This window comes from Perca flavescens, chromosome 20, assembly GCF_004354835.1.
Source record: "Perca flavescens isolate YP-PL-M2 chromosome 20, PFLA_1.0, whole genome shotgun sequence".
Lineage (NCBI taxonomy): Eukaryota > Metazoa > Chordata > Actinopteri > Perciformes > Percidae > Perca > Perca flavescens.
The window spans coordinates 25,151,822-25,178,403 of record NC_041350.1 but is presented as its reverse complement, the minus strand read 5'-3'; the positions used below and the strand labels follow the sequence as shown (position 1 = coordinate 25,178,403).

General features: G+C 42.4%; 1 protein-coding gene across 1 annotated transcript; it reads right to left on the bottom strand.

Moving 5' to 3' along the window:
• Positions 1-718: 718 nt before the first annotated feature.
• map3k9 (mitogen-activated protein kinase kinase kinase 9) lies at positions 719-24,826 on the bottom strand. Its single transcript, XM_028566402.1, has 11 exons — positions 24,436-24,826; positions 21,298-21,711; positions 17,272-17,452; positions 13,658-13,806; positions 13,153-13,328; positions 12,327-12,567; positions 11,367-11,489; positions 10,372-10,513; positions 9,067-9,179; positions 5,972-6,754; positions 719-3,629 (listed from the first exon to the last, which is right to left on the bottom strand). The coding sequence occupies exons 1-11, from the start codon at positions 24,824-24,826 to the stop codon at positions 3,175-3,177; spliced, it is 3,168 nt and encodes a 1,055-aa protein (XP_028422203.1). The 3' UTR covers positions 719-3,174.
• Positions 24,827-26,582: the final 1,756 nt, after the last annotated feature.

Below are 26,582 nucleotides of genomic sequence, written 5' to 3'. Positions count from 1 at the left end.
ACACTAAAAAAAATAAGTCTTTGAGGATTCTAGAAATACGGTAAGTGTTTTAAAAATACCTTTTTTTTCTTAAACATTATTAGGTTTCATCTTTCTGGGAAATGTATAGTTATTATTGTGACTTAAATGTAGCTAATGCTACCTCATGAGAGGCACAAATGTGGGCTACCCAGCACCTAACAGCAGCCACAGAGTTAGCCACAGAGTTAGCCACAGAGTTAGCCACAGAGTTAGCCACAGAGTTAGCCACAGAGTTAGCGGTTAGCTGGTGAATGTAGTGGAGCATTTTGAAGTCTTGCTAACCTATAAGGTTTTTCAAACATCAAGCCTCTTGTGAATTAGCATTAGCAACATTCATGTCACAGTGGTAACTATCCATTTATAAGAAAGATACCCAGCAATATAAAAAAAATAATAATAAAATGCTGTTTGGTGCTGGACAAGTAGTGTACATTGAGATATATAGCTTTTTGTTGTTGTTTTTGGAAAACTGTGTGCTGCAACTGTAAAAATGACAAATGCTATAAGAGCGGTGAGAGGGATCCAAAACAGTAAAGTTGCAGATTGTTAAATTAAAACAATGAGCTAAAAGATGATTAAACAGTGGGGAACTGAAGCCATACTAATGCCATATAAAAAATAAAAATACAGATTATAACTGCTTTTATACCTCAACGAGGAAAGCCAGAGCCTTACAGAAGAAATGGTGACCCAGTCGGATTGTTTACCATGATTTTACTCAAATCAGTGTGTTCCAGTGCAAATACAAGTTAGTCAAGAGTGTTATTCGCAACCTGAACGATGTCCATCAGCAACATTAAGATCAGCTTATTCGTGGTAACATTTCAGACAGATAATGACACTGTGGCTACATCTCAGACCAACAGAATGTTGTTTCAACAGGCATCCTTTGAGTCGAAATACTGCGTTTGTACATTGAGCATGATCACATTCTGCACAGTCCTCAGAGAAAAAGCATTCGCGTTTACATGTTCATTGGGGTCACGCTCAGATAAAGACGGATCAAATCTCAGAGGACGCGGTCCTCCAGGCTGAGATTTCACTTGTGAAAATAAAATGAGAGAAACGGGCATTAAGACCAGAGTTAGATCAGGTTTCTATTTCTTTATAAGTAATAATTAGATGTTTTTTTTTACCTGACAGTGACAGTTAATGGGTAGGAATTCACATCTCTGACAGCACCAGTAACCTGGCACTTCCTCCAATATTGGGAATTTCCTTGTCACGCAGATTGAAGAAAAAAAAGAAAAAGGAAAAAAAAGTGAAATGTATTTAAAATAAATATTCAACCCCACTCCGGTCCAACAACCACAAGCAAAATGCAGAAAACTAAAACCAACTAATGTGCATAGACCAGTTTGCATGCATTTAGCTACGTTAAATAACTTTGCTTTCATTATTGGATTTGGGGCTGCAACTAATAATTAGATTCATCATTAATTCATTTGTTGATTATTTTCTAAATTAAAAAAAACTTGTCATCAAATTGCTTTCACCCCCCATAGATAACAGTCCAAAAGCTCCCAAAATGCTGTTTAATATCAGATAAGAAAGAAAAGCAGCAAATTCTCATAATTGAGACGCTGGAACCAGGGAATGTTTGGTACTTTTACTTAAAAAAATGAGAGTCAATTATCAATATATTGATTAATCATCTAATGCCAGCTTTAGTTCTCTAGTTGAATTGAAACTACGTGCACCCTTGTTAAAGACGTTTAAGAAAGAAAAAAAAAAACCTGAAGATTTAAAATGCATGAAACAGACAAATGAATATGAAGCAACTCAAATGCGGCTGCACTGAGTTTGAAGCCACATTTACCTCTAAAAACATTCATGGACATTGTCAAAAATCAAGGCAAATACAATGCATTATAAAAAAATAAATAAATGAATCCATAAATAAAATGAAATAAAATCATTGCAAATATAAATAAATAATCAGGACTGAACTTCCACATGCCACCAGGGCCTGCTTCACCCGTGTGCCACTCGACACTCGTGCAGTTTGTCGCTTACATACTTTTACATTCCTCCTTCTATCTTGATCAACAACTTATGAGGCAGACAAGTTACAGAGTAACAAATACAAAGTTCCCTTTTTTTTAAGTTTGGAGAAGCGTTTCTCAACCGCTGGGTCGGGATCCAAACAAGCTGCCCTGACAGGGTCACAAAGAAAAAATTGAACTCAATGGGGAATTAAGGAGTTCTTATATATTTGGTTGCGACTTCCCGACAGTGTTTCGGTTCTAGTTCAAACCCAAGCAGCAGTGACCTTCTTCTTATTGTATTACAGTTCACCGTACAGGGCTGGAGACGGTGTCAGACATTTTATTGTACCAACACGCTTTTAAAACCGCAGGTTACTAATGCAAAGACCGACGTGCTCATAATATACAACAGCATCCCCCCGTCCCTGGGATATTACCGTGTACGTGTGATTGGTGATGACAGGTGCTCAGTGCAAAAAAACAGGAATCCATCAGCCACTAGCGCAGGAGAGTGCATTACACAGAGGAGTTCAAATAACACAATGCTTTTATCGGCAAATTACAAAGAAGCATAAACATGACGATGGAAAAGAAACAAAAAAACCTGAAGCTTTACATTCATGACGCTTTCAGAAAGTGCACTTCATTAAATGCACAATCTTGAACACAAGCTTGAAATAAATAAAAAGAAGAAGCATGTAAAGCCTTGTGGAACTGTCAATGCCATTCTGCTATAAAGCCATTAATCAGCGTATTCCCAAAGAAAATCATTTACATCTTGAATGACAAATGACAGTAGTTTCTGTAAGTGAGAGAAATGAGAGAGAAAACGTGGTGATTCTGTCCCTCGAGTGCGTTACCAACCACACCTGGGTCCGATCATATTTTCTAACACTTTTCATGGTTTGTTTTAATGGTTTTTGATGCCATATTTAAGGGTTACCACAAATGGCAAATGTCTGAAAGGTAAAATATTCACAGTAAATGCCTTCCTGTAATTTAGTGACCACATTGATGGGGAAAGGTGAGCCACCCCATGAAGTACTGATTAAAGCTAGAACAGATCTACTTTGTCAGGACTAGTTGACCCAGACCTGTAAGAATCCAAAGCTACCAGCAAGGACAGTCCTTGTGTTGGACCGGTGAAGGGCTGTCTGAGGCTGAGTTAGGACCAGAATCCAGGTCTGTAGCGGTAAGGGGAGTCTTTGGGAAAGCTGATCTCCGGTCTGCAGAGCGGGACGGTTCCATCCCGGCACTGGCCCTCGTCCAGCCGATCCAACAGGTTTTCCTTCTTGCGGGGGGAGTAGGGCGTCGGGGCCTCCATGGGGGTGGGCAGCACCGCCGGGTCTCTACCAAACTCTACAGTCGGAGGAGTCTCTGTGCTGGAGGTGTGGGCGGGGGACTCGCCGTTACCCAGGTTGTGTCCGTTTCCCCTGGGCCTCGCGTCTGGCCAAAACACGTCGCAGCGCGCTCGGGGTGAAGGCCGAGGCCGGGCCACAAAGTCAAGGGTTTTGGGGCGTTCAGGAGCACAGCGACGACGGGGAGTTGGAGGGAACACGAGATTCGGATCAGGGAGCCGGGGTACCTCGGGACACTCGTCTTTTAAACCTCTGAAGCTACCTGGAGGGAAAAAAGAAAGACAACTAGGGAAAATCTAACATCATATTTTCCAGTCGTGAAATTTAACTAAAGTACATTTAGTCAAGTAAGCTACTGCACTTAAGTACAAAAGCTACTTGTACTTTACTTGTCTTTTCTTTCCATGCCTCTTTCTACTGCGCAACGTTTCAGAGAGAAATATTGTACTTTATACTCCACTACATTCATCTGACAGCTTTAGTTACCTTACAATTTCTTTTTTACAAAAGATTTTTTGCACACAAAGCACATGTAGTTTATAAATTATAATGTTTTATTATAAATTAAACTACCCAACAATATAACGGCCTACAAGTCCAACTGAAATAATTAGACCATTAAACACCTAGTTGATAGACAGATGAACGGTTTAGATTTTTCTGTATTTTTCTGTAGTACTTTTACTTTTTATACTTAAGTGCATTTTCCTGATGATACTTACATACTTTTACTTAAATAACATTTTCAATGCAGGACTTTTACTCGTAACAGAGTATTTTTACAGTGTGGCACATTTAAAGTGTTTTAAAGCATATTATGCTCATTTTCAGATTCATAATTGTATTTAGAGGTTGTACCAGAATAGGTTTACATGGTTTAATTTTCAAAAAACACCATATTGTTGTTGTACTGCACATTGCTGCAGCTCCTCTTTTCACCCTGTGTGATGAGCTCTCTGTTTTACCTACAGAGTGAGACATCTCGCTTATATTCAATCTTTGTTGGGAGTCGCACATGCGCAGTAGCAAGGTAAGGACTACTAGCCAGTCAGAAGCAGAGTATGAGGGCGTGCCCTGACAGTAGCTAGGTAAGGACTACTAGCCAGTCAGAAGCAGAGTATCAGGGAGTGCCCTGACAGTAGCTAGGTAAGGACTACTAGCCAGTCAGAAGCAGAGTATCAGGGAGTGCCCTGACAGTAGCTAGGTAAGAACTACTAGCCAGTCAGAAGCAGAGTATCAGGGAGTGCCCTGACAGTAGCTAGGTAAGGACTACTAGCCAGTCAGAAGCAGAGTATGAGGGCGTGCCATGCTAGCAGCTAGGCGAGCATTATAACGCGTTACAAAGTAACGCACGTTTGTCTCTGAAGTAAAGGCTGGACTACAATAGAGGAGCAGTTTGTGAACTGTGTTCCTGTTGGAGATGGTAAGTCCCTTTGGGGTGGACTTTGGGCTTTTTCACTTTGTAAACCTATAATGTGCACAAAAATGATATATAACACAAAGGAAAGGGAAAAAGCCAAAAAGCGTAATACGTAATATGAGCACTTTAAAGGTCCCATGACATGGTGCTCTTTGGATGCTTTTATATAGACCTCAGTGGTCCCCTAATACTGTATCTGAAGTCTCTTTTATATAGACCTTATTGGTCCCCTAATACTGTATCTGAAGTCTCTTTTATATAGACCTTAGTGGTCCCCTAATACTGTATCTGAAGTCTCTTTTATATAGACCTTATTGGTCCCCTAATACTGTATCTGAAGTCTCTTTTATATAGACCTTAGTGGTCCCCTAATACTGTATCTGAAGTCTCTTTTATATAGACCTTAGTGGTCCCCTAATACTGTATCTGAAGTCTCTTTTATATAGACCTTATTGGTCCCCTAATACTGTATCTGAAGTCTCTTTTATGTAGACCTTAGTGGTCCCCTAATACTGTATCTGAAGTTTCTTTCCCGAAATTCAGCCTTGGTGCAGAATTACAGCCACTAGAGCCAGTCCCACAATGAGCTTTCCTTAGTATGTGCCATTTCTGTGTCTGTAGCTATTGAGGAAGAGAGAGGGGGGGGGCAAGGTGGAGGGTGGGGGTGTGGCCTTGACCAACTGCCACTTTGCTCGTTTGAAAGCCATGATGTCTCTCTCTCTCATGGGTGGGCCAAATTCTCTGGGTGGGCAAAGCAGAGAAAGGGGAGGTAACCTTGCTCCTTATGACCTCATAAGGAGAAGGATTCCAGATCGGCTGGGGGAACACACATTAATGTTAAAAAACCTCATAAAATGAAATTTTCATGCCTTTAAGTAAAAGATCTGAATACTTGTTCCACCACTGGTATTTCCAAACTGAAATTTATTGGGTAAGACCAATATTTAGGGTGGTTGTTATCAGGCCAGTGATCGATTGACAGTGATTTATTATACATGTCAGGTGTCAGCCAATAAAGAACACCATTATAACTGTATGATTGAGGCTGCTCTGTGTGTGAACTGAATATCATAAAAAAAAAATATTTATATATCAGTATCAACCTTCAAAAACCTGTAGTGGTAAAAACTCAAAATCCCACGAGAGCACATCTAGTAGGAATTAAAGAAGACCCAAGACTTTACCTGTGTTCTCTAATGCAGTTCGTTCTATCAGTGGTTCCAGATTATTAGAAGGGCAGCTCTTCTTGATGGCCCCGTCCGATGGGGTCCTACGGAGGCTGCGGGAGGAACTCGGGGCCGATGGTACGTGCGTGGGTGTGAGAGACTGGCGGGGGTGACGTTTGAAGCTCTCGAGGTGGGTGTTGACCAGCGGGTTGATGGGGGATTGGACGGCCTGACGCTGTGAGGGAGGAGGCGCGAACGGAAGATGCCGGAGCGGAGAGGCGGGGCAGCACGCCAACAACTCCTCGCTGTCAGGGCGCAGCAGCGAGCGGGTGGAGTTGCAGTCGGATGCCGACGACAGGGACAGCAGCGTGTAAGTGGAGGGCAGCGAGGGCGCCGAGGGTTTCAGCGGGCTCTCCCGCCGGAACAGTCTGTGCGTCTGGGGGCTGGTGCTCCGCCTCTGGCCCCCTGTTCTGTGGAAGAAACCCTCCCATCGGGATTTGACGCTCTCCTCCGGCGGGGCCAGAGTCAGCAGGCTGCAACCCATCCCGACGGCTGCCAGCAGAGCTCCACAGCCCAGTAGGACCAGCTCAGAGCGCCGGCCCCCACCGGGGCTCTTCCTGCATGGCGATGCTCCTGGAACCTGGCTGCTGGGGCAGTACTCCTCCCCATCTCCATCTCCATCTCCATCTCCATCACCGTCAGCAGCAGCAGCCATGTGGCCCTCCTTATGGAAGGGGATGCAGAGGTAGGACTGACCAGAAGCTGCTCCTGGCTCAGTAGTGAAGCAGCAGTCTTCATTTTCTAAAAAAACAGGATCATTCACAGGTTTTTTTGGAACATTTTATAATCAAATTTTCAATTTAATGAAACATACAAATACTCAAAAGACATAACTCCAAATTCCTTCCCTGACCCACCTACTTACGAACTTAACCCTTTTTTTTTTCCTTCCTCTCTCTTAAGCAAGGTTGTATAGGTGTGTGTATGTACATACACATACGTCATCTTATCCTGATATGTGCATGGTTGGTTGTGTATGTGTTGTTATGGTGTAAACTTTGACAAAACTCAAATAAATATAATTTTCACAAAAAAAAAAAAAAAAAAAAAAAAAAAAGACCCTACTCAAAAGGAGTATGTGATTTATAAAAAGTACGTAAAGAGACAATATATCTTCATGATGACCAGTGGCTTATCATTTAAAATTAGGTCTGCTATATGAGTGGGCAAGGTTGCCAAATCTCGAGAAAGATGTTATATTAATTTCTAAGAGTATACGTGACCCTTTCAAGTAGAATACACTTATTCATTTCCTGAAGCCATCTAGCAATAGGGAGATGGGAATCCGACTTCCACGTGATGAATCACTGACATGCGAACATCAAACTGGATGTCTTATAAAGCACGTCAACTGAAGCGTACACATAGATAACCAGAATGTGGAGATATATTCACAGACACGACAGTTCATGTTGCACAGTGGACAAGCCCTGCATGTCGCACGACAATTCTTCTAAAAACATGAAGCGACTTGAGGCCTACTGCCACATCGTCACTTGGATTCCATCCATCCGAGTTTGTTTTGCCGAGTGCGGGTGATGCTTTTTCAGGAGCAGCTTGTTTACATGCTCACAGCAACAAACATCTGTCACATCTGGGAGTTTTTCGGGTCAACCACAAAGAGCTGTGTTGGACTGGAAGTAGCTCGCTCACTCCATGTTGTTCCCAGCCAGTCTGCCACTTCGCTAATCTTTAGACTACACAGGGTTTCTGCAGGGTCTTAAAACTTTAGGCCTTCAAAAAAGACTTGAATTAAAAAGTTGGTAGAGCAGGCTCATATATAGAGGTTGACTCCTCGACGCAGCTGGCCCGGGTTCGACTCCGACCTGCAGCCCTTTGCTGCATTTCATTCCCCCTCTCTCTCGCCCCTTTCATGTCTTCTGCTGTCCTATCAAAATAAGGCTGAAAATGCACCCCAAAAAAAAGGTCTTTAACCTTTTGGGGGCATTTTAGCCTTTAATAGACAGGGCAGCTGTATACAGGAAAAGGGGGGAGAGAGGGGGAAGACATGCAGCCGATCGCCACAGGTCGACCTCAAGCCCTGAGCCGCTGCGTCGAGGACTGAGCCTCTGGACCCTCCTGCTCTACCAGGTGAACTACCCAGGCGCCTGCTCTGTAATCATTTTAAACAGGTCTTAATTTCCCTACATCCATGTAACGCTACCCATATGATGCTACCTTTAATGCTCATTCAAATGCTCCTGCAGTTCTTTAACAAGGTGTTTTTTATTTTTATTTTATTCTGTGGTGTAGTTCTTTCTTTCTTTATTTCTTTTGCTAGTCCAAATAGAATTTGCTGTATTACGACTACAAATGAAGGAGCGGTGTTGCTCTGGGTCCTCCACGCGGCGACTAGACACCAGTCCTGTGATGCGATAGCCTAGAAATCTAGACGCACCCTAGTGGCAGCAAATTTAATTTGCAGCCAGGGGGGTCTAGGCACTCTCCGTTGTCTTGCGAGCTGGAAAAACCAAACTCTGGTCAGGCCAATCACATCGTGTATATAGTCGGTGGGCGGGGCTTAGGCCTGCTGCTGGGAACAGCGGCCTTCTGGAAGACTTGGAGTTAAGCTTTTCTTTGATAAAAGAACAAAGAACGGCACAGAAATCATTCTTAAAAAAGGAAGATGTGCTCTGAGTTTTGCCGACCGGATACGGCAAAAGTTTAATCTATCAACTAGCGTTGCTCTGGTTGGCTATAAGTGCAGAGGGAATTTGAAAGACAGCCGTTTATCCCGCCCCTCGGATTGAGTCCTGCCAATGGTGAGTTCCCAGACCCAACATCTTGATGTGGGTCTGGCTTGTCAGGCTAGTGATGCGAATGAGGAGATCGGACAATTGTTTCAGACATTGTTTCCGGACTCACATCATTTTGTTTTTATGTCGTGATATAGGTCTTGAATTCCATTCATCATAAATGGTCTTAAAAAAAAAACGTCTAAAACATTTGACTTGGTAAAAACCTGCAGAAGCCCTGCTACAGCTGTATATGCCATGTAGAGTGTGCATACCGCATGCCGGACAAAATAGACGTAATAAGCTGGTCCTGCTTACCCATCTCCACCAGGCTTGGCACTCCAGGCACCGCTGGACTGTGTCTGGGGGATCTGCGAAGGTTCGGGGCGCTGCAGGACCGCTGCCTGCCGCCTTCATGGGGAGGTTTCACACTGCCAGGTAGAAAGGATGAAGATGGATTTTGTTTTGTAAAAGTAACTGGTATGCTATCTTTATGTGAACGGACCTATTATATGGGAAAAAAAACAAAAAAACCCTGAAAACTTTAAGATTATCTTGAGAAAGTGGGTAAAAGACCATAGCTGCGTTCCGTTCCACAGCGTGCATAAACAGTACTCCTTACTCCCTGTTTAGGAATGTCAGTCAAGGGAACTTCCCTCGGTTAAGGCTAGATGGAATATAGCTAGGGCCATGACAGTTAAGTGTAGTGTAGGCACTAAAACAACTCGTTAGGTTTAGAAAAAGATCATTGTTTGGATTAAAACCCTTCAGACGTAGAGGTATATTAAAAATATATAATTATAATATTGTATTGGACTTTGTGAGATTTTGCGTAATTTTGATGAACTTCCGACCGGAGCTGTATCCCTACTAGTCACAACCATTTCCCTTGACAAAATTCCTCCATTTGGAACACTGTGCAACGTCACCAACGTAGATATCGCTTCTTCCGGTGTTACCCTGGTGCCTTTAAAGTTTTTGCACCCTCATCCTTGTATAAATTGCAGAATCATCTTAAATTAGACTACCTACCAACAATGACACAGTTTAAAATTAGGATAAACGATTATTTGAGTACTAAATGCACATGTGCGGTTATTGGGCGCTGCTGGTGATTAAATTGCCAACTGTCTTTTTCTGTTTTATGTTGTTCGTTTTTTATTGTATATTTAACTATGGAACTATTATACTGCTGTCTTGGCCAGGACTCCCTTGAAAAAGAGATTCTGAATCTCAATGGGATTATTTCCATCTAAAATAAAGGTTAATAAAAAAAAAAAAACGTAAACACCTTGGATACGATGCGGCTGTGGTAATTTGACATTACTGAAACTTATTCTGTTGAAATGTACTGTATGTAACTTAATGAATGGGATTTGATTATTCTACAAGATGTCCAGTGTCATCCCAGCGAGGTGCTATGACTGATGGGTGATCTTGCTTGTTAGTTTCCGGCAAAGTGATGAACCGGTGTTCAGTTCTGGCCTACACAGTTCACGGTTCCCTTTGAACGGAGCATGTTTACTCCCTACAGTTTTTGTAATCTTACTTAACATGGCTGAACCCCTGTGCGGTCCATTTTGCAGGGAACTACCAGGCAATTGTCCCCGTTTCTAGACTCACCTGGCATCAGCGCTGTGCTCTCTGTATGGGCCACACCCGCGGGACCTGCCCTTTTTCCTGGAGCCCTTCCTCTCACCCTCCTCTTCATCCTGCTGAAACCCTGTGCTGCGACCCAAGGCTGTATATCCCTCCCGCGGAGTGACTGCAAAGCAATACGTTTACGAGAATGGATATCAAGGGCAAACATTAAAATAGCTTGTAATGAATATATACTGAACTGAGAAAGCCTTGGAGAACACACAGTCTGTGGTATTAATGATCCAGTCAATGGAAATCCCATTTTAAAAGGAACACGCCGACTTATTGGGAATTTAGCTTATTCACCGTAACCCCCAGAGTTAGACAAGTCGATACATACCCTTCTCATCTCTGTGCGTGCTGTAACGCTGTCTGACGGCTCCAGCAGCATCAGGTCAGCACAGATCCTGCAGGTGAATGGTTCCAGTAATCCTACTGCTCCGAATAAGTGACAAAATAACGCCAACATGTTCCTATTTACATGTTGTGATTTATAGAGTCACAGTGTGTACAAAAAACAACGTAACATGAGACACAGCCGTCTTCTAACTGTAAACAAACCGGGAACTATATTCTCAGGCGGAAGAATATAGTACTTGGGCGGAGTGATATGCTCGCAGCAAGCCTGTCTGAGAATATAGTTCCCAGTTTGTTTACTGTTAGAAGATGGCTGTGTCTAATGTTACGTTGTTTTTGTACACGCTGTGACTCTACAAATCACAACATGCAAATAGGAACATGTTGGCGTTATTTTGTTACTTTTGTCACAATTGGGAGCAGTAGGCTAGTTGGAACCAGTTACCTGCAGGATCTGTGCTGGGCTAAGCTAATGCTGGAACCGTCAGACAGCGTTACAGCACGCATGGAGATGAGAAGGGTATGTATCGACTTGTCTTACTCTGGGGGTTACAGTGAATAAGCTAAATTCCCAATAAGTCGGCGTGTTCCTTTAAACCTAAGATTGTGACGGTGCTTACGTTGGATGGCTCTCAGGCGAGGCAGCATTGGCGGGCTGCTCGGAGGACTGGAACTGCTGTTGAGCAAACTCCTCCGCCGATCATGTGACGGAGACGCCTGCACTGTGATCTTGTGCTGAAAATCTAAATTAGCGTTTCAAAGAAAACACATTCAACTTCTGAGAAAATCTTTCAATCTGATTGACACATTTCTAAGAAAATGTAATAACAAACACTGTACATTTAAAGCGGCTATATGTAACTTTTTTTTTTAAGTAAAATAATAAGTTAATTGCATATATTATGCAATCTTTCTCAGGGGCCCTGTGTGATTAGGCAGATACATCAATATGTAACATCATAGCAACAATATCAGAACGTAATGATGGTATAGCAAAGCTAAACATCAATCAGGTAATACATCCAAAAACAGCACTGACATTGAATTTTTAAAGACAAAATTCATTATTCAACATTTCTGTAAGTGTGCCAGTGTTAGCTAACCATGTCATTTTCAACTGCCCATCTACAATGAAAAACTGCCTGCATTAAACCCATCTACGATTTTAGTTTATGCATTTTTACAGTTGCTAGTTACCTTATGAGACTAGAAGTTGGACAGACAGTTCATCACATTGACTGAACTGCTGGGACGAGAACTTGACCAGACAGACAAGGCCAAGAGCAACCATACCGTCCTTAAAGGCTTGGCAACACTCACAAGCTCAAATACCACAACGTTTTTGGATCATTTCCTTGATATTGACGATGTAACACTATTTGAGGTATTGGTGAGGATGCTGATAAAAAAATTCACTTGAAACCAGGGGCGGGTGTGATATGTTTATGGGGAAAAAATATTAGTAAGTACATATGTGCGCCTGCTCTACCAACTGAGCTAACCCAGCCACATCCCAACTCTAACTTGATTCAGTTTGAAAACATACTGTTGACATACACTGGACAGTTTGTCTGTGGTACCTGAAGGCAGGCTGATCCTGTTCCCGTCCTTGAGTTTAAGGCGGTTGCGGCGGAACTTGCCCTGCCTGCTCTCCACGTGAGGCTTCTCCTGGTAGAGCTGGTGAATGATGATGTTGAGCTCCCGCTCCAGGATGTGGATCTCCCGCTCGGCTAGCTCCTGCTCGCGCCTCCTCAGCGCCTCCTCTTGGCATTTCTGCTGCAGTGCGGCTTGGGTCAGCTCCTCCTCCCACGATCGCAGCTCCTGAGCCAACAAAAAGAAGAAGAGGTGAAGGAAAAAACCTGTAAAACGGTATTCAGATACTTAACCGAAGTCAAATGACTAATACCACACTGTAAAACTACTCTGTCACAAGTAAAAGTCCTGCGTCGAAAATGTTCTAAAGTATGTAAATATAATCATGAAAATGTACTTAAAAGTATTCAAAGTAAAATGCAGAAAAATCCTCACATTTTAGAAGCTGGAAACGATCCAAACAGTTCTGTCAATCAACTAAGTGTTTATTCGGCTAACATTTTCATGTGTTTTGTCCTAATTTGTAAAGTAACTAAAGCTGTCAGATGAATGTAGTGGAGTAAAAAGTACAAGATTTCTCTCTGACATGTAGCGGAGTAGAAGCAGAAAGTAGCATGAAAAGAAAATACTCAAGTAAAGTACCTCAACATTTGTACTTAAGTACAGTACTTGAGTAAATGTACTTAGTTGCATTTCACCACTGAAAACAGCTGCATTGAACTCCCAACCTTCAACATCCAACAATAAACCGATTCCAATATGCATGTCATTAGAGACGAGCCTAAACTCAACCTTAAGACCTCTCGTCTTTACCTTCTCCTTGGTCCTCAGTTGATCAAACATTTCCTGGATCTCCAGTTTCCAGTCATCCTGCAGAGAGTGGAAGGACTCTGCTGGCATCTCAAAAAAGCCAGACTCCTCGATGGCCGTCAGCTGGTCCAGAATAATGGTGAACTGCGGCCGGGAGTGAGGGTCCGGGCTCCAGCATTCTGTGGCACAAGTGGAAAAAAAACTTGCCTCAGCAAAAAAAAAAAAAAGTTTGCCCTTCAAAATGGTTCCAGAAAGTGATCAACTTATCAGTTTTATGATGCTTCTCGGTTATATTTCAGAGGCTTTTCCTGGTGCAGTGAATAGACTTACTTGTCTATACTAATTATTCAATAAATGTTCAATGGAATCTTTCTAGCACATAACCTGACACTTATTTTTTGCCTGTGGCTCTCCATTACAAAATGTTTGCACACAGTTTCAGACAATTTCCACCCAAACTTGAGGTTAGTGCTTCGCTTTGAGCAGAAACGTATTTGGTTTCTCTTACCTTCCATAAGACGTGCAAAGGGCTCGGGACAGGTCAAGGGAACTGGCAAAGCCAGCTTGTTCATTGCCACCCCGTAAGCCACTGCGAGACCATCGATACCCCGAAACGGAACTTCTCCTGTCAGCAGCTCCCACAACAGAACGCCGTAACTTCAGCGTTAAAAAAAAAAAAAAAAAAAAAAAAAAAAAAGTGGAAAGAAAAACAATTTAGATATACTGTACACATTTTTTTTTTATGTTTCAGGCTACAATAATCTCCTTAAATAAGGGGCTTGGTGTAAGTGTAAAAACACCTTTTGCACAATAACAATGTGGTTCTGAAGATACAGCAAATGTGTGTATGACGAGATGAATGTCAAGCGGGACGTTTTCTGGATAATGGCGAGAGTCTACAGCAAAACCCGCTGCTTGAATAGAAATCAAAAACGGATTAGAATGGAATTATTTTGCACTCGCGTAAATACCGAGGTGGGAGAGGAAGTCTCAACAGAGCAGTGCGGTGGCCGACGCGCGCGCGCGCGCGCACACACACACACACACACACACACACACATAAAATCAAATAAACCAGGAAAAAGTGGGTTAGGATTATTGAGTATTTATAGTTACGTAGTCTGTTACTGCTTCCGTTATAAATCCATGAATCCAATTCTAGCTAAATGTGAGCAACTTAACATCAGCCAGGGATCAAACAATACAATTAAACAGACCAAAAGGAAACCATTGAAATGATTCAGGATTATCATTTGACCAATTTTTTTTATCCTGCACTAGCACGTATAAACATCGATTAGGGAGAGTAATTCCCCCCTCCCTGGTCAGCACTCCTGAGGACATCTGCCTTCCCATCATTACTGTCACAATGCATGCTGCCGTCCCTCGGCTCACACCCTAATCCTGTTTAAGAGGGAAACCCCCACATTCAGTCAGGAATAGCTGACCAGAACACTTACGGTACGGCATGTGTGAGGACAACACAACAGATTGTCAGAGAGAGAAAAAAAAAAAAGGTGAGAATTATGACACATGGCATTAAAGCAACATCATAGCAGCACTGCACCGTGAAAATGAATCACATATAAATGACAAACTTAAATGAGATCTTCCCATAGTAGGGGGTGCATGATAGATCAATGTCGTTATCGCGATATCACGTTGCACAATATTATATTGTCACAATAAGTAAGCAATATTTTGTTTATCTTGTGGAGCGCTGCGTCCCGTCCGTTGACGGTGCGGCTTAGTCGGGTTTGATTTGAAGCCCGCTTGAAACTCTGTAATGATCATCACTTCATTGGCCAGTTACCGTGCCACCTGCACACGTTGGTGCACGTCAGCGCACGGGTCCACTACGTGACAAACCCTATGGAGCGTACCACGGGTGTGCGTATTTCGACAGAGTGACCGTGTAAGTGAATAAATAGAGACAACAAAACGGAACGAATCAGAGAAGCGAAAGAAAAGTTGTGCCCTGTTCTCTTTATTTATCTATTTTATACTGTCCAACCAGTAGAACATGTCCTGTTCTCTTTATTTATCTATTTTATACTGTCCAACCAGTAGAACATGTCCGGTTCTCTTTATTTATCTATTTTATACTGTCCAACCAGTAGAACATGTCCTGTTCTCTTTATTTATCTATTTTATACTGTCCAACCAGTAGAACATGTCCGGTTCTCTTTATTTATCTATTTTATACTGTCCAACCAGTAGAACATGTCCTGTTCTCTTTATTTATCTATTTTATACTGTCCAACCAGTAAAACATGTCCTGTTCTCTTTATTTATCTATTTTATACTGTCCAACCAGTAAAACATGTCCGGTTCTCTTTATTTATCTATTTTATACTGTCCAACCAGTAAAACATGTCCGGTTCTCTTTATTTATCTATTTTATACTGTCCAACCAGTAGAACATGTCCGGTTCTCTTTATTTATCTATTTTATACTGTCCAACCAGTAGAACATGTCCTGTTCTCTTTATTTATCTATTTTATACTGTCCAACCAGTAGAACATGTCCTGTTCTGTAGACATGGTCCTTATTTATTTATTCATGTTGTACCAGTCCAATATGACCGACAGTTGAAATAAACCATGTGTTGTAAGAAAACTATTGTTATGAATCTATTTTGATGAGTTTTCACATAACTTTTGTAATTTTACATGTTTAAAAATATCAAAATTAATATCTATATCGTAATATTCATAATCGATATCGCAATATCACATTTTGTCAATGCTGTGCAACCCTATATGAGATATATAGATATATAGATAGATAGATAGATAGATAGATAGATATGTATATCTATCTCTCTCTCTCTCTCTCCGCATGCTAGGTCATGTTTGCCTTGCTGAGGCTAATGATTATTTACAGTCTCAATTAATCTGCAGATTACTCTCCATTAAGTCCATGAATCATTAGCTCTAGAAAGAGGGCTCAGAGCCCACAGTGATGTCTCGCTTAGTACGACCAGCAGTCCAAAGCCCAATGTTATTATTATTATTTTATTATTATTATAATATATATATATATATATTTTATTAATTATTATTATGTTTACTATAATTTAATACAATCTAAAACAGCATGTCTCACATTTGAAAAGCTAATACTATTGAGGTTTGTGCTTAAAGTATGACTTGGCAACTTGATAACTGATTCGTCTTTTGTCAATCAACTACTGTAACCAGTTCACTAATCACTAATATGTTTGATCTACTGAAAGCTAGCACAGACTACCTCCACCGAGCCAATAAGCATAAGCCTCTCAGTATATGTGCGCCCGCTCTACCCACTGCTCCAACCCGGCCACACACCTCGACATTTTTATGCATAAAAACATTTTTGTCATCTATACATTAATGAATTTCATTCTTTATACATTTCTTTTTCTAATTCTTATTATTTACTCTTATAATTACCTCCGCTGAGGAGGGGATGTTTTGTGTTCTGATTGTTGCCTTGTCAGCAGGATTAATGGAATAACTACTGGTTCGCTTTTCATTAAACTTGGTGGAAGGGGACCCATTCAAAATTTAAAGCGGATCTGAAACACGGGCTGGATACACAAATTACGTTTGCATTTTCTTAGTGAGAGTTGGCGAGAGTGCACGTCTAGTTGTTATCATTTACCGCACAATAGCCTTTTTAGCACGGCCTCGAGAGTAAGCCAATTTGCATTTCATCGCCCATTTTGTATGAGCCTGTGACAAATATAAGCCTTGAATAGAAAAAGATTAAATATTGTAATAAATATACAGTGCTATTTCACACAGCATTATATCAGACTGTGTAAGTGTTGAATCTTTTAAACAAGAGAGACACACACAAGATCCCCTGTGGTGACCTTTTGACTACATCAAGCTAAAGTTATATCTTTTTTAGTTTTATGTACTCTTTATCCTCATCTAGTTTTGTACCCATCTCATAATACACAACATTCTGTTCTTTTTCCCCCCGTGTGCCAGTCTGTGCTTTGTTACTATGGCAACTTCTACCAGAGCTGAACCTTTTCTTATGCTCTTTTTTTCTCCCCCCTGCTGTTTCCAGACCGGTTTTACCAGCTGGTGCAGTTTGTTTGCTGCATAAACCTTCCCTTCCTCTGCCCACCTCCACACGTCGCTACCCTTGGAGAACGTAGACGAACGGATGACTTCGGGGGCCATCCAGGCGTAGGTGCCGGCGGCGCTCATCTTGGTGGTGCGGTGCCACTCTCGAGCCAGTCCAAAGTCCGTGATCTTCAGAGTCTTGTTGCTGAGGTCTTCCATCTCGACCCTCTCAAGGATCAGGACTTGGGGGGGGTGCCAATGGCAGAGCGGGAGGTGATGATTTCGGTTGGAGGATAGGGGAAGATGGTTGGAGGATGTGGGGGATGAGGGGGAGGGGGGGGATACGTGCATATTGGCAGGTGGGTTGACGTTAAAGTAAAAAAATAAAAAATACAAAAAAAAAGGTTTCAGGTAATCATCAAAAAAGGGTTGTAAGGTTGGGAGGGGCAGCAGCAAGAGGAGGATTAGACCCAACGATAAAACACAATGCATGTGGAAACGCAAAACATGGTGGATGAACGAAACAGGGTGCGGTTGGTGGGAGGACATGATGAAAGGATTGGAAGGATAAAGGCAGAGTAGAGGGAAAGAGAGAACAAACAGATAAAAAGGGAGAGAACAGTGAGCCGATACAACAGAGGAAAGCACAGATGAAAAACACAGACTCTGATCAATGCTAATGATCTCACCGCATAGTTTTACAACAGAACATCTCAAACAAACACTAATACTACAGTTAAAAACTACAGAAATAGCTGTTACAACACACCCATTCGCTCCGATAGGCTCTAAAAAACAACCCATTGCAACATGTAGAAAGTAGTGCTCCTCCTAACCACATGCTCTCTCTCTCTCGCTTTCCCCCTCATTCAGCTCCACAATGCCAGGCCATCTGCTGTGGCTGAGCCCAGTAGAGAGGGTGTGTCTGCAGGCTGCGGTGCACATTAAGCACCCCTTCATCTGCTGCTCATGTGGCTCTAATGCTACAGAGGCACTTTCCGAAGAAACTCAAACCCAAACATATGGCTCAAGTCAATCCGGCTCCCGTGTCGAGGTAGAACATGAAACAAACGATTCCCCCCCGAGGCCAATCGCGCTCCAAAAGTGTGCACTCACTGTAATGCACAGTGCTTTCGATAAGAGCATCTACCAAATGGCATGGCATGTGCAAGGGAGGCGGCAGAGATAGCGGAAAGGTTGAAGGTACAAACAAAACAAAGCCATGTGGAAGTGATGAGGACGGCTATGACAAATTACAAATTACTGAGTGCCATACAAATAAAAATGGTGCCGTCATCCAAATTTTGTCTTTTAAACATGAATTACTGTTTATACTTTACTTTAAGTTTTCTACATAAGAGTGACATGACACTGCCATGAACGTGTCATTAAAAACATTATAAACAAGTCATAAACGTTTATGACATAACTCTTTTTTTAGTAAGTGTCATTCGGTTTTGTCATGACACGTTATGGTTATGGTTATGGTTATGGTTATGGTTAGGGTTCATGTGTCATGTGAGTGTCATGTATTCATGACAGTGTCATGTCACTCTTATGTAGAAAACTTAAAGTAAAGTGTTACCGAATTACTTTATTTATTTCATGCGTGAGGGGACAACGGAGCAGGAGACTGGCCAGAGAATCGGAGGCCTCTGGGAAGACCCAGGACTAGGTGGAGATTAGGGCTGAACAATTGATCACAATTGTATCAAAATAGCCTGGGGGGCAAAATTTGTTAAAGGCAGCCCTAGTGAATAGATTATATCTCCACCCTGGCCTGGGAACGCTCCGGGATCCCCCGGTCAGAGCTGGTTTATGTGGCTCGGGAAAGGGAAGTTTGGGGGGCCCCCCGCGACTTGACCCCAGAAGAGCGGATGAAGACGGCTGGATGATGGATGGATTAATTATATATGAGTAAGGTGCAGGATTCATAGTTTTCCACGTTCAGCAAAAGTTTTTTGGATGCTGCCTAAAGATTTTAACTGTGTGGAAAAAAAGTGATATTCAGTAAACGTGTCAGCCCATGCACTGGTGTCATATTTTGATCACATGAAGTAAAGTCAGGAAGAAATCTACAGAGAGCACCAGTCTACTGTGCAGTAATTACAAATAATCCTGTGGGTGACATGAATGGGTTTACCAAATGAATGGCAATTCATACAAAAGTTGTTGAGACATTTCACTGAAAACCCCAAATGCGATTAGTCATTAGGATTCATCCTCTGGGCATCATGAGTATCTGTGCAAAATGTAATGACAATCCATCCAATAGTTGAGATATTTCAGTCCGGAACCAAAGTGGTGGACTGACCGACCTTTGTTGTCCCTAGAACCACAAAGCTAACATGGCTAAAGATGTAACTGTGAAATGGGTAGGTTTCTGGCAATGTTGTAATGTTGCAGAGATGCAAGAAAGACATCTTGACTTGTGGGTCTTTTTTTTTTTTTTTTTTTTTTTTTTTTTTTTTTTTTTTTTTAAAGGGACCCAGCTTTTTCACATTGCCTACCAACCACTTCATTACCACAGTGATGCGTCACAGGGTGAGGTCAGTGTGCCACATCCTGAGTGGAACCACTGGTTAGTTTCTCTACTGTAAATGGTGCGGACCCCACAAGGACCCGCTTGAGAAGGAAATTTAGGTCATGTGGAGTATTCTTAAACTGATGCAAATCAAATAGATTTGAAATACAGTATATACACTACTAATTTAATTCTATATAATGCACAAAGAACTCCCACTTTCCTTCAAAACTCCACCCACTCCATGATATACTGGTTTTGAAAACCTTCTTAGAATCTAAATTTGGGCTTGGATAAAAGAAAAGTAAGGAAAAACTAGGGCCTAGACAGGATTAAAAGTAAAAGTAAAAGAGCAGACTGGCATGCTGCACTGCGAAGAGGGCATGGGTTTTCCCCGCAGAGCCCAGGATGGCAACTGGCTAGACTGACTTAACACTTTAAAGCAGCCTATTGGAAGTGAAGCGCCTGAGCTGATCACCAGAGAAAGGGCCAATGGCAGGCAAGAAGATGTATTGCCTGAGCCTCCAATGGGGAGGAGGCTGGGGCAGAGCACTGGGCAAATCCTCAGTAATAGGCTTGGGATTTAGGGGATCCAGTTGGGCAAAATGCAAGATTACAACTGCTCCACAAACATACATGCAAAACACTTTTGCTTTCTGCTCTCTTTTGTTTGAACAGTGATTCTCACTGCACTGTGTATGGTGAAAGGATGGAATAAACACGGTGTTGAGTCATTATATGTGAAAGGTGCATTAAGTCCCACAGACAAAAATCTGAAATATCGGTGGTGGTTTGGAAACCTGTATTTAGTTTGAAAACAACCCTCCCTCTTGCGTGTATTTCCTAAAAAACATTTCCTCTTATGACTGAGGCTGTAAATAATCATTATTACTATTGATCAGTTTGTAGTTTAATTTGACAAAAATATTGAACAGTACAGAAGTTGTTGGAAACCACATTGGTGTTTCAAAGTTGCTTGCTTTATGTCTGACTAAAAACCCAGCGTAAAAAACAATGCAACTATTTTATAAATTTGTTGAACTGATTTGTCACGTTTAAAGCCAAGAAAAGCTTTTCTCAGGTTTTTCTATAATTGTAAACTCAAGATCTCTGAGCTTTTGACTGTTGTTCAGACAAAACAAGCGTGGAGACGTCACCTTGGGCTTTAGGAAATTGCAATGGGAATGTTTTCACGAGTCTCCAGTTTTGATTTTTATTCATGGTTTTTTTTTTTTAAGAAGAAATCCAGAAAATAAACTCCAAATCAAAACAGTTGCAGCCCTACATGCAATTCTTATTAAAATGATCATCAACATTGGAGCTAAATAATATTCCGTTGACTCTTATTGTAATTGTGCTTAGTCTCCTGAACATACTTCTAATGTTTATGTTTACAATGGGTTTCTATGCCTCTGTAAAGCACTTGCCTTGTGTATGAATTTTGCTATACAAATAATCTTGCCTTGCCTCGCCTTAAATCAATCATCGTTTTGGGATAACGTCACAAAACCAAACTGCCTCAGCAGAAACGAGCATGTGATGGCACTAGAAAGAGAATCTTACTGTTGCTGGACTTGAGGTCCCGGTGAATAATGGGGACGATGGCCTGGCTGTGGAGGTAGAGGATGCCCCGGGCGATCTGCACTGCCCAGTCCACCAGCGTGCACGGAGGGATGCGTTTCCCCGCGAGGGCCCGGTTAAGGGGGCCGCCCCGGGCGTACTCCATGACCAGACACAGGTTGGGCTCCTGCAGACACACGCCCAGCAGACCCATGATGTTGGGATGGTTGAGCATGGCGAAGAGTTTGGCCTCCTGGCGCACGCTCTCCAGAGTCTGCTCCGGATCCTCGTCGGGGTCCCGTCGTGCTGCCTTCACTGCCACCTCGGAGCCCCGCCACACTGCACGGTAGACTTTTCCAAAACCGCCCACCCCGATGATTTCCTCCAGGGTCAGCTCGAAGAAATCAATCTCCAGGACTGAGGAGACATGCAGCAAGAGAGGACAAAGACAACATCTGTAAAAAATCTGAAAATCTGTATTAGGGCTGCTTGATATGAGGAAAATATGCAATACCGTTGTTGAATATCGGTATTAATAACGATATTTTGCTTGCAATAAATAAACAGATGTTAAAGTGCACTCAATTTTGCCTTTCTGCTGCTTTCAGTGTTCTGCTAAAATACAACAAGTTGCGTGTTGAATTTAAAACAAATGAAAGGAAATCATTTTAACATTATTTTATTGAACAAATTGAACATTGATATAAAAAAGGCATCACTAAAAACAGACAGTTACATTATGAAGTTCATAGTTCTACTGATATTTTCCTTCAACCTACACAAAACAATTCTCAGTGTGTTTTCGCGATGTGTTTATTGTGCAAGTGGTTATCGCAGTGAAGATATCAAAACAATATATTGTTAAGCCCTAACCGGTATGCCCCCTCCTGACACAATATTGATCTTCATGGCAATTACATATTTTTACCCTTCCTAGGACATTAAAAAAAGGTCCGGGTCAGCCTGTCTGGAGCTGTGAAGGAGTCACTGTTTTCATCTTAAGCAAGGGAAACGTTTGCTAACACGAACCTCAAAACAAGGTCATTGAGTTGAAGGATGCTTTCCCTAAGCCAGCCTGCTGCCCCAAATACAAGATGGGGTGGAACTACCCCTCCTGCTATTACACAAGGCTGATCATCTGTCCTTAAATCTGGCTGGGATGTTAGGAGAAGGAAGGAAGTAGGGCCGTCTTTGACAAAAAGACATTCTTAGTCCACTCACATTAGTAAGAGTTTGTGGACTAATCGATAAGTTGATTTAAAATCGACAGATGTTTTAAACTGAGTCTCTCCACAGAGAATCATGCAAAAGCACAACTTTAACTCTTGGGTTTACCCAAGATGTGCTTATTCGTTTCTTGGAAAAAGGTCATCCAGCATAAAAATAAAAAAAACTAGTCGACTCAAGAAATCTTAGTCAACTAAGACCAAAACGACCGATAAAAATCGACTAATTGACTAGAGCGTTCATTACACTTGCCATTCCCGACCTGTCGTGTGATAATCGCGCGTGGTGCTTGCGACACTAGTTGCAGTCTTCTCCTGAACAGAGGTGTGCGCTAATGAGGAAAGGCTACCGACTTTGCTATTTCTAAAGGACTAAAAGAAGAAGAAAAAAGGTAAACAACGGCAGAAGTGGCAGCACCAGCATTGACGTCAATGTCGACAGTGGCTAAGATGATATTGGAGTCAACGGATGAGTCAACAACTCGATGACCTACTTCGTCGGATCAAGCCCTTTACCATAAGATAACTCATCTTAACCCAGTAAGTTTACAAGAGAGAACTCGTCCGTGCTTCCTGTTTCTGCTTTGTCGTGCGCCGCTGGAAAAAAATGAAAAAATAGAGTGGTGCACTTTAAATCCTGGCGCGCCAGCGAGATCTACGTCATTTTGACGTCACATCGTCGCGCGACAAGTCGGGAACGGCGACTGTAAAAGGGCCTTAAGAGGGGGCAGCCCTAGAAGAAAGAAATACAGGAAGGATGGGTAGAAAGAAGATGATCCTTTTACAGTTGAAATGAAAGGTGTGTGTGATGTTGGGAACAGGAGCCTTTGCTGTCTGTGGCTGTAAACTCTCAAGTTAGTAAGTCTCCTAGTAAGCAGACTGACCTTGATGAATATTTCAGGTGGGACGGTATGTGAAATAGGCCAGCTGCCGAGTACGAAGAGACGAAAAGCCAACAAAGCCTGAGCCAGCCAACAAACCCAGCTGAGGCGGTGTGGTCCAGCCAGACACACCACGCTGATGTGAATCGTATGGCCTTAAAAACTTTTTATTAGCTAATATTTTTGGACGTTGCAGAGCAGCCTCTTCACACAGCATATGAACACAAGTGTTTCCACTTTGGGCCCCACAGTGCACTATTCGGTGCTTTTGATTCTGCTTACTTTCTCCATCTAAGGCCTTGGCTGCACATTTAGCTGCGGGAGCATTTCCTCTACAAGCACAATTTGACATTTCTTTCTCTATTTCAGCACAACCATTGGTGCAAACACTCACAGTCATTGTGACAGTGAATGCATATCATGACAATACATTTCCTTAAGAGGGCATAACAAAAGCTTTACTGTAGCCTACACACACACACACACACACACACACACACACACACACAATCTAATGCTAATATTGCACAGTAAAGGACTTGCATGTCCAGTTAAATAATCTTTCTGCTTTGGATGCATTGGTGCAAACACTACCAGTCATTGCGACGGTGAATGCATAATCACGACAATGCAATGACCTTAGAGCTCATAACAAAGCGTTGCTTAATATCTAATGCTAATATTGCACGTATAAGACTTGCACGTCCAGATAGATATTCTTTCTCCCGAGGATGCATTGTAATTTGAGGCGGGGCGCGTCACTGACCGCAGCTGGCCGGCTGTTTGTTTGACAGGCGGTGTGATAAATAATGGTCCTGAAGCTGGGAGTGCGAGGATGTCTGGGCCAGCCCGTTTCTAGGCCAACAGGAGTGCACTGCGCTTACCGTGACACAGCACTCTCAACGAGGGTTTCTCTGGCCTTCTGACAAAAGACAATAAGGGGAAACACGACGACAGCCATTGTTGCTGTGCTCTGTTTCAGCGGTAGCGCACGGATTCCGTCAGGCCAGAGAGAAGCACAATGGGATACTCACGGTGCAGAGGAGGCACTGAGTACTGCTGCTCCGAGGTGTCCCGGATTTCCTCCGGGATGCCGTTCCCGTTGCTCACGTAATTAGATGGGAAAATGCCAACCCGGTCTGCTATCATACCGGTCCACCAGCCCTCATCCCCCGACACCAGGGAATCTTTGGACAGGACCTCCACCAGGTCCCCCCTTCGCAGGCTGAGCTCGTCGTCCGCAGTCGCTTCATAGTCGAACACGGCCGTCCAGAAGCCCGAGGCTGCGGGCACCGCATCCGGCGCGGCGCTGATGCCGTTCTCCGGTCTCGGCCAGCGAAACACATCTGCCTCCGCTTCTTCCGACGAGGGGACGCACGCCTTGGGACTCAAACTGTTGTCCAAAGCGGGTTTGAAGACATCCATGGACGCGGTGATCCATAGGGGCGACCTGGATCACTGCAGGCGCATCCACCTGACGAAAGGCTGCGTCTGGCGGCTCGGAGCGCCCTGCGTCTGCACCCCGCGCACACACACACACAAACACTCACCCACGCAAAGCTAAGTAGCGGCTAATCCCGCACGCAAACACTGCAGGAACCCAGGAGCACCATTCTGATTCTGCAGCATCGTGTGTCTCTCAGTCCCCGCTGGCTGCTATCAAACACACACACACACACACAGCTCCAGTCTGGTGCTTTTCAACGCACGTTCCTGCACCCACACAACGCTGTTAACTCATCGGACGCAGTCGTCTTTATTTTTAAGCCAATTGTGCCAACATGCGAGCCCTCCCCGGTTTCCTATTGGTGCACAGAGACGCCAGCAGCAGTTTATGTCCCACCCTCCTCCTCTCAGCGTCAAACGCATGGTCACCCTTCTCACAGCGTGGACCCGCTATGCCAATCACAGTAAACACACACAAGGAAGCGTTTTCTTTTCTTCAAATTCGTCTCCTTTATTTAGTTATTGACCCCCTTCAATGAACAAAAATGACCAAAAACATAACAAAATACTCAACTAATGGTAAATTCCATGCATAATTCCCTGAAATAAAAACAGAATCCATAGCAAGGAGTAAAAAACAGTCAACATAACAAACAAGTCAAATTAACAATCCCAACTATTTCATTGATGTGATGAGAGGATAGTGTGTGTTTGTGTGTGTGTGGGTGTGTCTGTGTGTGTGTGTGTGTGTTGAAAGTCAAACAAAAGTCCCTCCATACTTTAGAAAACAGACCCTTAAAAGGATTTTCTGTTTACTCGATTAAATTCCAACCTGTTCATGAAACAACACAAGGAAATAAACCTTAAACAGTGTGTGGTAAGACATCAGGAATATACTGTAGCGTTGAGGACAGCTTCACCCAGTTCAGTTAAACATACTGTAAAAACAGTGGAGGATGCAATAACAGTGTTCCACATGTTCAGTCTGCAAAATGATCAATGAGCCGAAGAGCACGAGTGACAAATCCAACCAAGACTCCACTGACACTTCAGTCCACTTCCCGACACGTTCCACGAGGATCTGTTTGCACATGTGGTGTTTGTATTTATATTTATAGATACAGAGATATCATCTAGGTCGTCACACTGAGGTGTTAAATTAAAAAAATATATATTTGGGAAGACTGTGACAGACAGGATGACGGGTATGGAAGCCTATTTTCCGCCAGTAAAAGAACGAAAAGTAGATGAAAAGTTCAAATAAAAATGCTTATGGCAAGTCATCATTTTTACTTACTATATTAAAATGATGAAATAGTCAATTTGAATTATGAGATAAGTCAAAAATGTTGCTTACTAAGCCAACATTTGTGTGTACCGAGTCAGAATTATGAAATAGTAAGTCTCAAAGCAATAAGATAGTGATACAGTCATTTGACTTTAAGATAGAAAATCAAACTTTTGACTTAAATTATAAGATAGTAAGTCTAGTAAGATGGTAAATTATGAGCTAATAAGTCAAAACGTTAGACTACTAAGTCTAAACTTTGAAACAGTAAGTCAAAAGTACGATAAAAAGTCAAAATTGTAGCTCACTAAGCGAAAATTACGAGATAGTAACTCAAATTGTTGATCATCATTTTGATTTACTGTCTCATACTTTTGACTTTTTTTGTTTTTAATTACTTTTCATCTATATATTCTTTCTTTTTCTGGCAGAAATGTACTTTCATAC